The sequence below is a fragment of the Pongo abelii genome, chromosome Y (assembly GCF_028885655.2).
Source record: "Pongo abelii isolate AG06213 chromosome Y, NHGRI_mPonAbe1-v2.0_pri, whole genome shotgun sequence".
Lineage (NCBI taxonomy): Eukaryota > Metazoa > Chordata > Mammalia > Primates > Hominidae > Pongo > Pongo abelii.
In genome coordinates, this window is record NC_072009.2 from 2,430,971 (window position 1) to 2,444,840 (window position 13,870).

The 13,870-nt window shown below is 39.0% G+C and overlaps 2 protein-coding genes and 1 pseudogene across 3 annotated transcripts in view; 2 read left to right on the top strand and 1 right to left on the bottom strand.

The window, feature by feature from the left end:
- XG (Xg glycoprotein (Xg blood group)) overlaps positions 1-13,870 on the top strand; it is a 113,455-nt gene that overhangs the window by 33,722 nt on the left and 65,863 nt on the right. Inside the window, exon 4 of the mRNA XM_063721460.1 lies at positions 6,248-6,318. The gene's annotated coding sequence lies outside the window, so the exon portion shown is untranslated. The remainder of the gene's footprint in view (positions 1-6,247; positions 6,319-13,870) is intronic.
- SRY (sex determining region Y) lies at positions 1,408-4,937 on the bottom strand. 2 transcript variants are annotated; one of them, XM_054545386.2, is made up of 2 exons: positions 3,620-4,937; positions 1,408-2,130 (listed from the first exon to the last, which is right to left on the bottom strand). In XM_054545386.2, exon 2 carries the CDS (start codon positions 1,968-1,970, stop codon positions 1,458-1,460), a length of 513 nt encoding a protein of 170 aa, XP_054401361.1. In that variant the 5' UTR covers positions 1,971-2,130; positions 3,620-4,937; the 3' UTR covers positions 1,408-1,457. The 2 variants fall into 2 exon arrangements, with proteins under 2 accessions (XP_054401361.1, XP_054401360.1); XM_054545385.2 differs by lacking the exon at positions 3,620-4,937 and having other exon boundaries at positions 1,408-2,266.
- Positions 4,165-4,896, top strand: LOC129053352 (ribonuclease H2 subunit C-like; annotated as a pseudogene).

The window sequence follows — 13,870 nt, forward strand, 5'->3', positions numbered from 1 at the left end:
CATCACCTAGAGGGTGGTGGAGGATGAGGAACCTGATCAGATATTGAGGGTGATCGATCAAATGTTGAGGGTGATCAGATATGCAGTGGGGGAACAGTCTTGCTAACCTGGCTTAGGAGAGTTTTTTGCCAAAACTGAGTTTGGCAAAGAAGTGCACAGGCGTGTCTAGGAGAACGTTCAGAAACCTGATTAAAGTTTGATCAAGCAGAGAATCTGTGTCAGAGGTTCAAGAAAAGGAAAATTAATGTGTGGTAATGAAGGTCAGAATGGGTGTTATTTTTGGAAGAGTGAAAAGAGTGGTTTTAAATATTACAAAGTAGTTTTGAGTCAGTGTTTAAAAGTTAACGGGCAATATACAGTTCTCATTTGGCATAAAGCTCAGATTAAGTAATATTGTCCCTGGAATAAAGTGGTTTATGAATTAACAGCTTTTTTAAAACCCTGAACTTTGAGAAACAGGATATCCATCTCTAATATACACTCTTTTAGTGTGTGAGTTTTATTATTTAAGGTAATGTGTCTGAAAAGTTTTGAAATATTGGACAGTTGACTTTGATACATACCATTAATTTTGACCTTTGATTTATTTTTATTGTAGAAAAATGTATTTGTAATTTATACTTTAAACTGTGGTTTACAGTTATTTGTAAACTTCTAAAACTTCTTTCTGCTTTAGCTTAGTATGCAAATTTTATGAAGTCTTGGCATTAAATTTTTATTTAAATCCCATCAAATTAAACCAGTTGGGTCACCAGCCCCTGTCCTTCCATCTGCATAATCTGGGTAGTTGCCATTCTCAACATTCCATCTGTATTTTTCATTCCATAGGCTTAAAAGCTAATAGGCCATGGAAACAAGTAGATTGCCATTTTAAGAGATAGTTTTCAGAAGAAAGGCAAAATGATGAGCTTCACAGAGATATAAAATGACAAGGAATTAAAGATTTTGTTTTAACAGAGGCATTTTATAACTAGTTGAAAGGAAATGTCAACCATTTGGATTTATATGGAGTAAAGGAACTGAATTGCAAGTGGAGGCAAAACTGGTTTTTCCACAGCGTGAAGGGGAGAGAAAGAAACAAGTTTGATCCTGCTTACATATCCATTCCTTAGTTACCTGCAATTTATAGAGACGTACAAAGTAGCTGAAAGACCAATGAATACACGGTCTAGAAAGGACTGCTTAACACGCTGCGTATAGAAGTGTGATTTTTTTTTTGTACGATTTTCAAGTGTTTCTCATTAGAGTATTTAAAGTAAACCACAGTGTCCCTTTGTATCAAGTTAGTACTCTGTTAAACAGCCACAAACATAGGTGGGCTCGCTTCTGGATGTCTTATTTCTTTGCATGTTTTTTGTTGACACAACTTGTCTTGAAATTAAGTTTAAAATGAAATACCAGTAAAACTGAAATGAATAAGGCCTTTATTAGCCAGAGGAAAGAAAACAATATTGAAACTAAACATAAGAAAGTGAGGGCTGTAAGTTATCGTAAAAAGCAGCATCTAGGTAGGTCTTTGTAGCCAATGTTACCCGATTGTCGTACAGCTCTGTCGAGTGGCTGTAGCGGTCCCGTTGCTGCGGTGAGCTGGCTGTGTTGATGGGCGGTAAGTGGCCTAGCTGGTGCTCCAGTCTTGAGTGTGTGGCTTTCGTACAGTCATCCCTGTACAACCTGTTGTCCAGTTGCAGCACTTCGCTGCAGAGTACCGAAGCGGGATCTGCGGGAAGCGAACTGCAACTCTTCTGCAGCATCTTCGCCTTCCGACGAGGTCGATACTTATAATTCGGGTATTTCTCTCTATGCATGGCCTGTAGTTTCTGTGCCTCCTGGAAGAATGGCCATTTTTCGGCTTCAGTAAGCATTTTCCACTGGTATCCCAGCTGCTTGCTGATCTCTGAGTTTCGCATTTTGGGATTCTCTAGAGCCATCTTGCGCCTCTGATCGCGAGACCACACGATGAATGCGTTCATGGGTCGCTTCACTCTATCCTGGACGCTGCCTTTACTGTTTTCTCCCGTTTCACACTGATACTTAGAGTTATAGCTTTCAGTGCAAATGAAGGAAGAGCTTCTCCGGAGAGCGGGAATATTCTGTTGCACAGCTGGACTGTAATCATCACTGTTGAATACGCTTAACATAGCAGAAGCATATGATTGCATTGTGAAAAACAAGGAGGATGAGACAAAATTGAAAGGTGCCAGAGTTCGAAACTTATTTTACTATCCAAAACTCACTACTACCAGATTCTTTGTTACGTTAACTTTTGTAATGAAACTTTCATTTCTCCGCCCCCAACACCCCTCTCAACCCCGCCCAACCAGTCTACCCCCTAGAGCCCTGACAATGTATTCATTCTCAAGTAAAACATGGTAATTCAGTAACATTGACTACTTGCCCTGCTGATCTGCCTCCCTGACGGCTCTACTACTCTCCTGAAAAATGCAAATTTGACTTAATCGCCAATTTTTTCAATGACCTTTTATGTCAGAGAACGAGAGGACACAAAAAGCTATATGAATTGTTTATCATTATCAATATATGTGCATGTTATCTTTAAAAAACAAAGCTTAATGAGAAACTAATTGTGTTAACCACACACATACATGCATAACTGCATATTGAATTTATAGTAATTATTATTGCTTTTTCTTCACTTTTATTTAAAGAGTAATTGAAAATTCTATACACATTTTTCACGGGCATTAAGTATCATAATATTAACATATACTTACAAGTATTTTATGCCCAACTTCTAGGATGGCTAACATTTGACTTTTAAAAAAGTAATTGTTTCGTTTAGAGAAAAAGAGATGACCTAAGAACTCAAAACAGTTTCAGTGAAGTGTTAAGATACACTAAAAAGGGGACACAATTCTTTTCTTTGCAGATTGTATAGTGGGATATTTTGAAGTCATTCTCTTCACTGTCACACAATTAGCAATTTAAAAAACAATCTTTTACAAGTCTAAATTAAATTTCCATTCACAACTAATAAATTACAGCCATCAATTTATCATATTTTACATTTTAGTTCAACGTCCTTCAAAATTTAAAAGTCACAGTTTACCAAACTAGTGAATAACTCTTCTCAATAAATCTTAAAGTCTGATGAGAAATGACAAGATTTCTTTGATGAAATAAAATGGGAGGAAAGTCCCCCCACTCGCCAATGTTTTAATGCCATATTTGCAAAACAGGAGTAACAATTACAGGTTGCATAGTACACAGAACGTATTAATAAAAATAAACTCTCAGCAAAACTGAATGATGCCAAAATTCCTAAGATAATAAAATAAAAATCCCATAAAATATGGAAAGAGTTCATAGACCCAAATGTGATTGTCCAGTAAATGTTATAATGAATTAATATCAGAAACTTAAAAAAATTAACTATATTCCATGAAAAGAAAAATGTGAAAACTGTAATTTGTATCCTAGTTATCTAATAAAGTTTAATATTTAAGATACAAAATTTAGTATTCATTATACAAAGTGGAAATATAGTTCACTCAAGTTAAAACATGTATATGAATTGCAAATAAAATGGTTAAATTGCAGTCATACACACAAATAGATTTTCTACAACTGGAAATCCCTTAAAAGATGAGAAAAAACATACCATTTCAAAACCTGACATCAAAATAGCAAAAAACGACACAAGGCACCACATAGTGAACCTTGAAAACGTTATACTGTGTGAAAAAGTCAGATACAAGAGGCCAGATACTGAATGATCCCATGTATACGAAATATCCAGGAAAGGCAAATGAATAGAGACGAAAACCAGATTAATGGTTGCTAAGGACTGGATGAAAGAGGTTGTGGGGAGTTACTGCTGGTGGGTGCACGGTTTCTTTTGAGGACTAATAAAATATTCTCTGGAAGTAGAGAGAGGTGATGGCTGCACAACATGGTGAACCAAAGAGTCAGAGAAACTGAAGTCCAAATAAGGAGTTTGTTGGCAGTTTTAGAACTGGAATTCGAGAAACAGATTCCAGAAGCATCTGACATTGTGTCGTGACCGGCTGTTTAGAGAGAGTTTTTAAAGGAAATAAGAGAAAGCTGGTACTCATTAGGTTACTTACAACCTATTATCTTAATTGGTAATGAAGGGTTATCTTAACAGTTCATGGTTTCTACGCAAAAGTCCTTGAATCAGGGGTTTGGGGAAAAAGTCAGTTTTCACTATAAAGTCTTTTAATAAGTGGCAGCAATTTTTGTCTGCAGAATCTGCAAGTAGATTTTGCAGTCAGGCAGTTGCAAGATGGGTTTCAAAAAGAAAATGTTGCTATGGTTAGCTCTTGTTGCCTTCGTTCCCCGGTACTACTAAATCCTCCACTTTAAGAGGGATAAAGTGGCGTCGCACAAGAGCGAGGATGGAGAGCGGCGACTAGGCGGCTATCGAGAGGTACGGCGTCCAGTTCCGTCCAGCTACACTGCGGGACGCCGCCCCCGCCACACTACACCTGATATCCTGCGGCCCGCCATGGTGCGTCTTTTCGGGGCCGCAGTCTACGGGGCGAGGAGGTGGCGGTGCCGCCCAGCCTCGTGGGATACGTGATGGTGACTGAAGAGGAGGAGGTGTCGATGGAGAAGCCAGACCCCTGGCGGGGTTCCGGGAGTGACAACCAAGAAGAGGAGCCTCTGCAGCGGGACTTCGACCGCTTCCTCGGAACTACTGCCAGCTTCAGCCGCTTCACCCTGTGGGGCATGGAGGCCATCCCTGGCCCGGAAGCCAAAGTGCTTGGGGCCTTAACTTGGCCCAGCCTCGCGGCAACGATTCACGCGCAGGTGCCCAAGGACACAGAACCAGAGCTTGAAATTCAAAGCCGCGAACCCTTCACAGCAGTAAACCAGCTCTTCACTTTGGAGCCACTGGTTCCATCACCCCAATAAAGGAGCTCTTCACAGCACACACTCACACACAAAAGATAAAGTGGTGAATTTTATATTCTTATATACATATGTCAAACTATCTGTATATTTTTAAAAAGGCAAAAAAGACCTCCCAGATGCATATATTACAGGACGGGGTGTGGGAGGAGACTCACTTGGGGGTGAAAGTCAACAAAATTTAAATAAAGACACAAGATTTTATTATTTTTCTGTCTACAGCTCCTACGATAGTGTGTGACATGTAGCAGGTTCTCAGTATACGTCTCTGATACTTTAATGAAATGTGTAAACATGCCTCTGGGTTCAGAAAAAGAAACTCAACCACTTGAAAAAAAAAAAAAGGAAAAACAAAAGCGTTGGTTCTCCTGTAAAGTAACAAAACTTCCACGCAAAAATAAGGGAGCAGGGGGAGGCTGAGAGCATTTAATTTACCTCTATAATATCATATCAACACATTTTAATCTCTCAAGCAGGGCTAATATTTCACTCACTGTCTCCAGGGGACTACATTAACAATTCTTCCAATATTGAGCCTTTATATCAACAGCTAACCAAATGCTTCCCTGAGCGCCTGAGTGATCCCAGTTTCTGGAACACTATTCCTTTCTCTCAAATTCATTAAATAAGAAGTTAAAGCGCTATATTGTTTTATATGAGTACGACCTTTAAGATTCACTGATGACTATTTCTCAACAGTTGTTAAATATTTTTACATCAGTCAGGCCCACAAGCAAGCTTAAAAGGTAGAAAGTTAGCTGGTCCTGTCAATGCTAAATCCATACAGGCTTAACCAAGAGCAAAAGTTGCCAAACTAAGGGATTTATTTTTTTTTTAATCTTAAGGTATGGTAAGAAAAATGTTCAAAGACATTAGGTTCAAATAATTTCACACAGATCCTGGTTCATTTTTACATCAGAATAAAAATGAAATGAATAATGAAATAAAAATGAAAACTGAAGAATAGTAACTTAGATTGGTTCAATGCAATTAATTGCATTTGAGGTACATTAAGGTATTTTATGCTCATTATTTAAATACCCTTTGTAGCCCTAATTTAATTTCTATGGTGTATGCAAATACAGTTTAACACTGTATACAGAATAAAACCCACAACATTTTATACTAATTTAGTTATTTTTTCTCCTCACAAGATGTGCTTTGGTATTTCTTCAGATTCAGGGATGAATGCAACAAAAATGTTGTGAATATTATTCCACTCATTCTCTCTAATTTTATCTCAAGATATTCCCATCAAAGTACAAATACATGTGTCATAAACCATCCCCCATAAATTGTATACTAGACATAGTTGACTATTCTAAGTCCACTTATGTGTTCATTTATCCTGCAGCTTGGCTATAGGCTGTTTTTTGAAGTCTGATCGTTGGGAGGTCACCAAAGACACAAACAACAAAAGAAAAGGTAAATAAAATGCACAAGAGCAAAATTCAAAACTTTTGTGAAAGGACACTTACAAATAAAAAGGTGTAATAGAGTAATACTAAACTTAGGATTTTTAGACTTGTAATTATTTTTGGGACTTTAGAGTCAAATGTCCTTTCAAGATGTTGGTTTTTTTTGTTTGCATGTTTTTTATTTTAATCATGCTAAATTCATGGGCCATGTTTTCAACATCTAATTCTCAAAGAGTTAGAATGGTCTTCTGATTTGGTAGGTAGAAATTAATGCTCACTTTAATTGCTAGGTTCTACTGTTTCAAGACTTAATCAGATAAATCACCTAGCAACTGATGCATTTAAACGTGATCAATTTTATTGGCATCTTTTTTTCCCAGGGATAATCTAATTATTTGCGGGTGGGAGGAAGAAGTAGGGTGCAGTGGGAAATAGAACGATCTCCTACCTGAGCCGAAGAACCTTACAAATGCATATCTACTACATGTAAATTAAACTATAAGTAAACAAAATAGTTTACAACTTTAAAATAATGCTGCCTGCTTTTTTCTCTACCTCACCTGAATTATTTTTCTTTTGATTTATTCTTTTGATTTTTTCAAAATATAGGAAACTGCCTCTAAAAACAAAGTTTCAATCTTGGGAAGAAATTTCTCAAAGACTGAAGCATTTTTTTTTTTTTTTTCAAATCAGTTGTAACTAATGGTCTTAAAGTCACATTGTGGCTAGGTAGGCCTGAAATATGTAAACAGAAAACAGATGACATCCACAATTTTCCTTTCTTCCTTGAAACAAAGAGGTAACTTCACCTTTTCATTTACCTTCTGATGCACCAGTATAAGCTTCTCTTTTTAGTTCTTCTAATCAGCTTAGATACTACATGTTATAGCTTGTTTCTCTCCATAAAATGAAGGTCACTTTTGATCTTTTCCAGGGTCTTCCTTCAGTTCCTTTTTGTCCAAGGCTAACTACACTCCCCTTTGTCTAGTGAGCCAGCAGCTGTTTGACCAAGAACCATTTTAGGAAACAGTTTTTAAAGATACCTCATGGAAGCATTCTGTTGTACCCTTCCATACATTATTTTTTCTCAGTCTGTTTCATTAAGATTAGAGACTGCTTTCTTTTTGTTGATGTTTTGAAATATTTTGTTTAGTGTCCAAAGGCTTGGTCAAATCATGAATAGTTCTATTTTTCTTCTGAAAAATATTGTTCCTTTAGTGATTTATAGTTAAGAGATATTATCCTTTAGCTGTCATACATTTCACAAATACTTTCCTAATTTTGGACTTAAAATTGCATTTATCCTTTTTATCTTAACATTCAAAACAATAATATAACAATGATTATTATAATTTGTGCCTCTGTTTTTGCCTTGTTTGAATGACGATGGCTTTAATATCTTACTGCTAAAAAATGTTGCTTGTTTGCAAAATAGCCTTTATGCAGAAACCTGCAGCAAGTATCCAATAACCACAATAGGAAAAATCTGAGGAATTCTGGGCTTTTCAAATTTTTGTATTACCTAGCAATTATATGTTATTTGAAATTTGATTAGAAAGAGGCTAATTAGAAATTTAATTAGAAAGAGGTTTGAGTCTGGTGATTAAAAAGTGGTAAGTCTTTGTCTGATCTATGATGGTTAGTAGTTTGTGTTTTGTGGTAAAAACAATACTTACTTTCCATTTTCAAATAATTTTAATTGTTATAAGTTATTACAAGTGTCTTGCAATTAGTTTTTACTGCCTCTCTCATAGCTTTGGTTGTATCTAATTTCTCATTTCTAATGTCACTTATATTTGCTTTATTATATTTTTATTTAATCTATACCAGCAAGAGGGCACTTAATATTGCAAGCTTTTAAAAGAAATAGGGCTTCTTTTCTTGCTAATCCTCTCTTTGTCATTCCTTTTTGCTTTTTGGGAGAAGTTATTTCTACTGAAACCTTGTTCAGGTCACAAAGAAGCTACAGATGAAGAACACGAAAAGTTGTTGGTTAAAATATAACTATAACTAGGCTTATTTATGGTGAGTAATTTCTTTTCATGCTCAATTTAAATGTTTTTACCCTAAAGTAATGATGTAGGAGAAGTCTCAAGCAATCGTATTAATATACATGTCCCAGTGCAAATTTGATTCATGAAACTCTTTGTTATTTTTGGCTGCATGTACATTGTTACGATTGTGATGTGAGATGAACATTTGGCATCTTTCAAAATCTTACATTAGTAGGGAGTTGCCCCCAACCTAGGAGAGAGAAAAAGTAATATATTTTTCTCACCTGTCAACAAAGCCCATAGATAACACACTATGATGAAAGACAGATAAACAAGAGAATAACACTCGTATTTATTTAGTAAATGTTTTACATGACATGAGAACCTTCAAAAATGAAGATCCGAAGAAACAGAAAGCTATGTGGTTTTTGTTGTTGTTGTTGTTTTTTGAGGCAGAGTTTCGCTCTTTTTGCCCAGGCTGGAGTGCAATGGTGCAATCTCGGCTCACTGCAACCTCCGCCTCCTGGGTTAAAGCAATTCTCCTGCCTCAGCCTTCCAAGTAGCTGGGATTACAGGCGCCTGCCACCATGCTGGGCTAATTTCCTGTATTTTTAGTGGAGATGGGGTTTCGCCATGTTGGCCAGGATGGTATTGATCTCTTGACCTCATGATCTGCTCACCTCAGCCTCCTAAAGTGCTGAGATTACAGGCGTGAGCCACTGTGCCCGGCCAGCTATGTGTTCGTACACTTAAGTTTGATGGAGTGGACAGGTGTGCAGAAGTACGAGTGGGCAAAAGAAGCCCAGATTCTAATGGTACCAGATCTAATGGTAATCAATGGGGAACTTAGCAAGTCCTGTGTGTTCAGATTCTGGGCCTGTCTGTGCCATCAGCTCATTTCCTTTGGGTATAGGGAAGGCACCTCTGGAATGAGGGTCTTAGGACCTGCTGTTCTTCAAAAAGACCATATACATGCAAAGCAACTCCTAAATGCAGAAGGAACCAAGAAACCAAAGAAGTGGGCAGACAAATCCAATGTGTCAGTATGGGGTGACTTACTGGGGAAACTTACAGACAAAATGTGGTCTTGGGTGCCCACTAGACAGGTAGATATTTGCATCGCAGTCTCCCATATCCATGGCTTATATCTTGGGGAAAAAAGAATACATGCTCAGAAAGGAATGTGTAGTTAGCTGCAGGCATGACAGCCTATAATTTCTACAACAGGGATTGTTTGGGAGGAAACTTAACAATGAATAGATATTTCTACATAAAGAGTGATACAACAACTAGACATTTGGGAGGTATTTCTAGACTCAGTGTTAGCCAGATTCACATTTTAAACTAAAGTAATTCTTGTCCCCACACTCTATCCCTCTAATTCAGCTCTTCCAATGTCATGTGCTGATATCTTCTGAGATGGTCCCTGACACTTTAGAAGGAGGCAGGCATCCAGTGCCAGAGATTGTATTAATAAATTTATTTTCTAGTTGCAAGAAAAGGCCACAATGGCAATGTAAACAATAACAAGAATTATTAACTGCTTTTGCCATTGTAAGCCCCCAGAACTAAACCAAGGAAAAAAGCCAGTGGAATAAAGGGAGGGTAGGGTCAAACATTGCAGTTATCTGGCTTTGTGTGTCTTGCAGGGTTACCATTATGTTGCCAGAGTTATCTGGAATATATACACAGCATTGAGTTATAATAACCTGCTGCACTGGTTCTCTATTGTGCAGCAATTAAGATATCCAATGCTGTGCAATTTCACCAAACAGTGTATACATGAGGGATATTTCAGAGTTCTTTCAAGAAATACTTTGTAAGCTGTCATTGAGAGCCTGCTGAATATTCTTAGTGAGAGCTTCTACTTGCCATTAATAGATAATGTCTTTAATGCCCAAGGATGGTGCTAAATGATCATTCCAATGAAAAATAGCTCTTGTCTAGCTATTAATCACATGTAGGAGATTAGCAGGTCTTCCAGATAAATTTGTCCATCATCCTTGGACCCATGGAGAACCTAAAGTGCAGCATTCTAGCCAACCTTGTGGTACCCAAGGACAGAGATTAGATCCACTCACATAATCATTCAGTACCATTTGGAGCATACCAGTTTAAGCTGGATCATCAGGACCAGTCTGTAGCAAGTGAGTGCATGGCCTGCAGGATTATAATATATTGACACTACTCCCAGAGTAAGGGTGGCTTGTGAGTCATGGGTGTGGTTCCCTTGTTCTTAACATAGGGGCACCAACTGACTTAACTGTCCTGTAGTTGGTGTCAACTGAATTTGAAGAAAACTGTCTTTATAGCAAGACTTACGAGATTTCATAATAAAAACCATACTTTCGAATTTTAGAATATAGAGTAGGGTAGGCTAACTATTATGCTTCTTCTTTTTTTTTTTTGAGATGGAGTCTCACTCTGTTGCCAGGCTGGGGTGCAGCAGCACAGTCTCAGCTCACTGCAACCTCCGCCTCACGAGTTCAAATGATTCTCCTGCCTCAGCCTCCCGAGTAGCTGGGATTACAGGCGCATGGCACCATGCCCAGCTAATTTTTGTATTTTTAGTAGACACCCAGTTTCACCATGTTGGCCAGGATGGTCTCAATCTCTTCACCTTGTGATCCGCTCGCCTTGGCCTCTCGAAGTGGTGGGATTACAGGTGTGACCCACAGCACCCAGCCTATTATACATTCTTGTGTGGCATTTACTGAAATGTGTCTTATCAGTAGGTCAATTAATCACATCATCCCCTGTCATACCAGCTAATGTGCTGTTCTAATGTTGAAGAGCCTTAATGAATGCTTTTTAAGTGTTGCCAGTCATTTTCCTGCATAGACAATGCCCACCAAGGCAGACCTGAAGTGTTGAGAAGGGTAACAAAACGCAAACCCAGTAGGCCTCTTCTTTAAGTTGTCAGCATAATGTTGAGCCCTCTGTAGGAAGAAGTTCATTTTTCCTTTAATAGGTCAGAGAAGTAAGAAGAACAGAAGATTATGGGCAGAAATAGAAGTGTTTTGTAAGTACGTGGCAGAGTAGTTCTTTCCCATCAAACAAAATGACAGTGGAACTTTTATCTCAGTCATTATTAGAATATTGGCAGCCTGAGGATTATGGGCTGGGAGCACATACCAAACGTTTTGCCTGAGGGGTGAAGTTATCTATAAGCAACATCAAATGACCATATTAAACAGCTGACCAAAGGGGCTGTATTCTGGTGTATTGGTATGTGGAACGTTTTGGCCCAAACTCCAACAGGGTCAATAGAGAGCACTGTAGCTGCCCAGGGGATTCCTTAATTTCTGACAAGAAATACCCTATCTAATCTGTGGGAAGTTGCCAGTCCAATCCGTATTCAATTGTTCCATCTCTTGGCTCAAGATCTTGGGGAATCCTGAATAATATTTGCCATTGATCTTTTACCAGCTCTGGTAGAAATATGTCTCCTCAGATCTTTTTCACAACTATGGTTAATGAACTTTTTTCTGGGGTGGTCCCAAGTCATTGGTATGGTGCCAGCTCTGTGTTTGTTTTGACTGAATTAAGATTTCTCAGCTGGGCACCGTGGCTCACACCTGTAATCCCAGCACTTTGGGAGGCCGAGGCTAGCAGATCACCTGAAGTCAGGAGGTCAAGACCAGCCTGGCCAACAGGGTGAAACCCCGTCTCTAAAAATACACAAATTAGCCGGGTGTGGTGGCATGCGCTGTAATTCCAGACACTGAGGGATTACACGGAAGCGGGAGAATTGATTGAACCTGGGCAGAGGTTGCACTAAGCCAAGATCATGCCATTACACTCTAGCCTGGGAGACAGAGCAAGACTCCTTCTCACAAAAAAAAAACAAAAAACAAAAAAATGATTTCTCATGACCTGTGGCAAAACCATCAGCTACCCAAGCAAGGTATCAGATTGCATCACTGTTTGTAGTTGTAACTTCAAAATGGCATTATTTTCTTTTTCTCGCTTTTTTTTTTCTGGTGAGACAGTGTCTCACTCTGTCACACAGGCTGGAGTGCAGGCTCACCACAACCTTGACCTCCTGGGCTCAAGCAATCCTCTCATGTCAGCTTTCCAAGCAGCTGGGTTCACAGGCTCTGCCTACGATGCCTGGCTAGTTTTTGTATTTTCTGTGGAGGCAGCATTTCACTATGTTGCCCAGACTAATCTTAAATTCCTGCGCTTAAGCGATCCACCTGGCCTTCCAAGGTGCTGGGAATACAGATATAAGCCACCACACCCGACCTTCTAAAGTAAAAAGAGTTACAGTGAGCTAAGATTAATTTGTTGTTGATTAACAATTACATTTAGTGGCCAGGCCCAGTGGCTAATGCCTGTAATCCCAGCACTTTAGGAGACCAAGGCAGGCAGATCACTTGAGGTCAGGAGTTGAAGACCAGCCTGGCCAACATGGTGAAACCCTGTCTCTACTAAAAGCACAAAAATTAGTTGGGCATGCTGGCTCACGCCTGTAATCCCAGCTACTTGGGAGACTGAGGCAGGAGAATCACTTGAACCCGGGAGGCAGAGGTTACAGTTAGACGAGATGGCGTCACTGCAATCCAGCCTGGGTAGCAGAGCGAGACTCTGTCTCAAAATAAAAAAAAAACATAAATTTAGTGTAGCCTAAGTGTTTGTGAAGCAGACGGTATTATACAGTAGGGTCCTGGGCTTTCACCTTCACTCACTACTCACTCACTGGCTCACCCAGAGCAACATCCAGCCCAGCAAGTGCTAATCATGGCAAGTATCCTACCTGTATAGGTGTATTACTTTTTTAAATGTTTCATATTATATTTTTTACGGTATATTTTCCATGTTTACACACAAATACTCACCATTGGGTTACAATTGCCAACTGGATTTCTTGCAGTAACTTGCTCTACGGGTTTGTAGCCTAGGAGTGCTAGGCTCTACCACACAGCCTAGACGTGTAATAGGCTACACCCTCTAGGTTTCTGTAAATGCACTTTATCCTGTGCTTACAATGAGGAAATCACGTAATGATGCATTTCTCAGAAGGTATCCCCATCATTGAGTGATTGATGCAGGACTATAGCTTAAATGTGAATTCATTTGAAGTAGTCTGCATGATTAGCAGTTTGATATCTGAATTGTCTTTTATTCTTGTTAACACACACACACACACATGCACACATACCTGTTAGATAAAAACCTTGTCTCTTGCTGGGCGTGGTGGCTCATGCCTGTAATCCCAGCACTTTGGGGGACCAAGGCAGGGAGATCACAAGGGCAGAAGTTTGAGACCAGCCTGGCCAACATGGTGAAACGCTGTCTCTACTAAAAATACAAAAATTAGCTGGGCGTGCATGCACTCACCTGTAATCCCAGCTATTTGGGAGGCTGAGGCAGGAGAATTGCTTCAACCTGAGAGGCAGAGGTTGCAGTGAACCAAAATTGCGCCACTGCACTCCAGTCTGGGTAACAGAGCAAGACTCCATCTCAAAAACACAAAACAAAACAAAACAAAAAACTGTCTCTGTCTATATTTTGTCTGGGTTCACCTTTTCTTATTTGAGATGCTTATAAATTCATTCTGTG

Excerpts from the sequence above, each read along its gene's own strand:
- SRY (XM_054545385.2), bottom strand. The coding sequence starts at position 2,159 with ATGCAATCATATGCTTCTGCTATGTTAAGCGTATTCAACAGTGATGAT.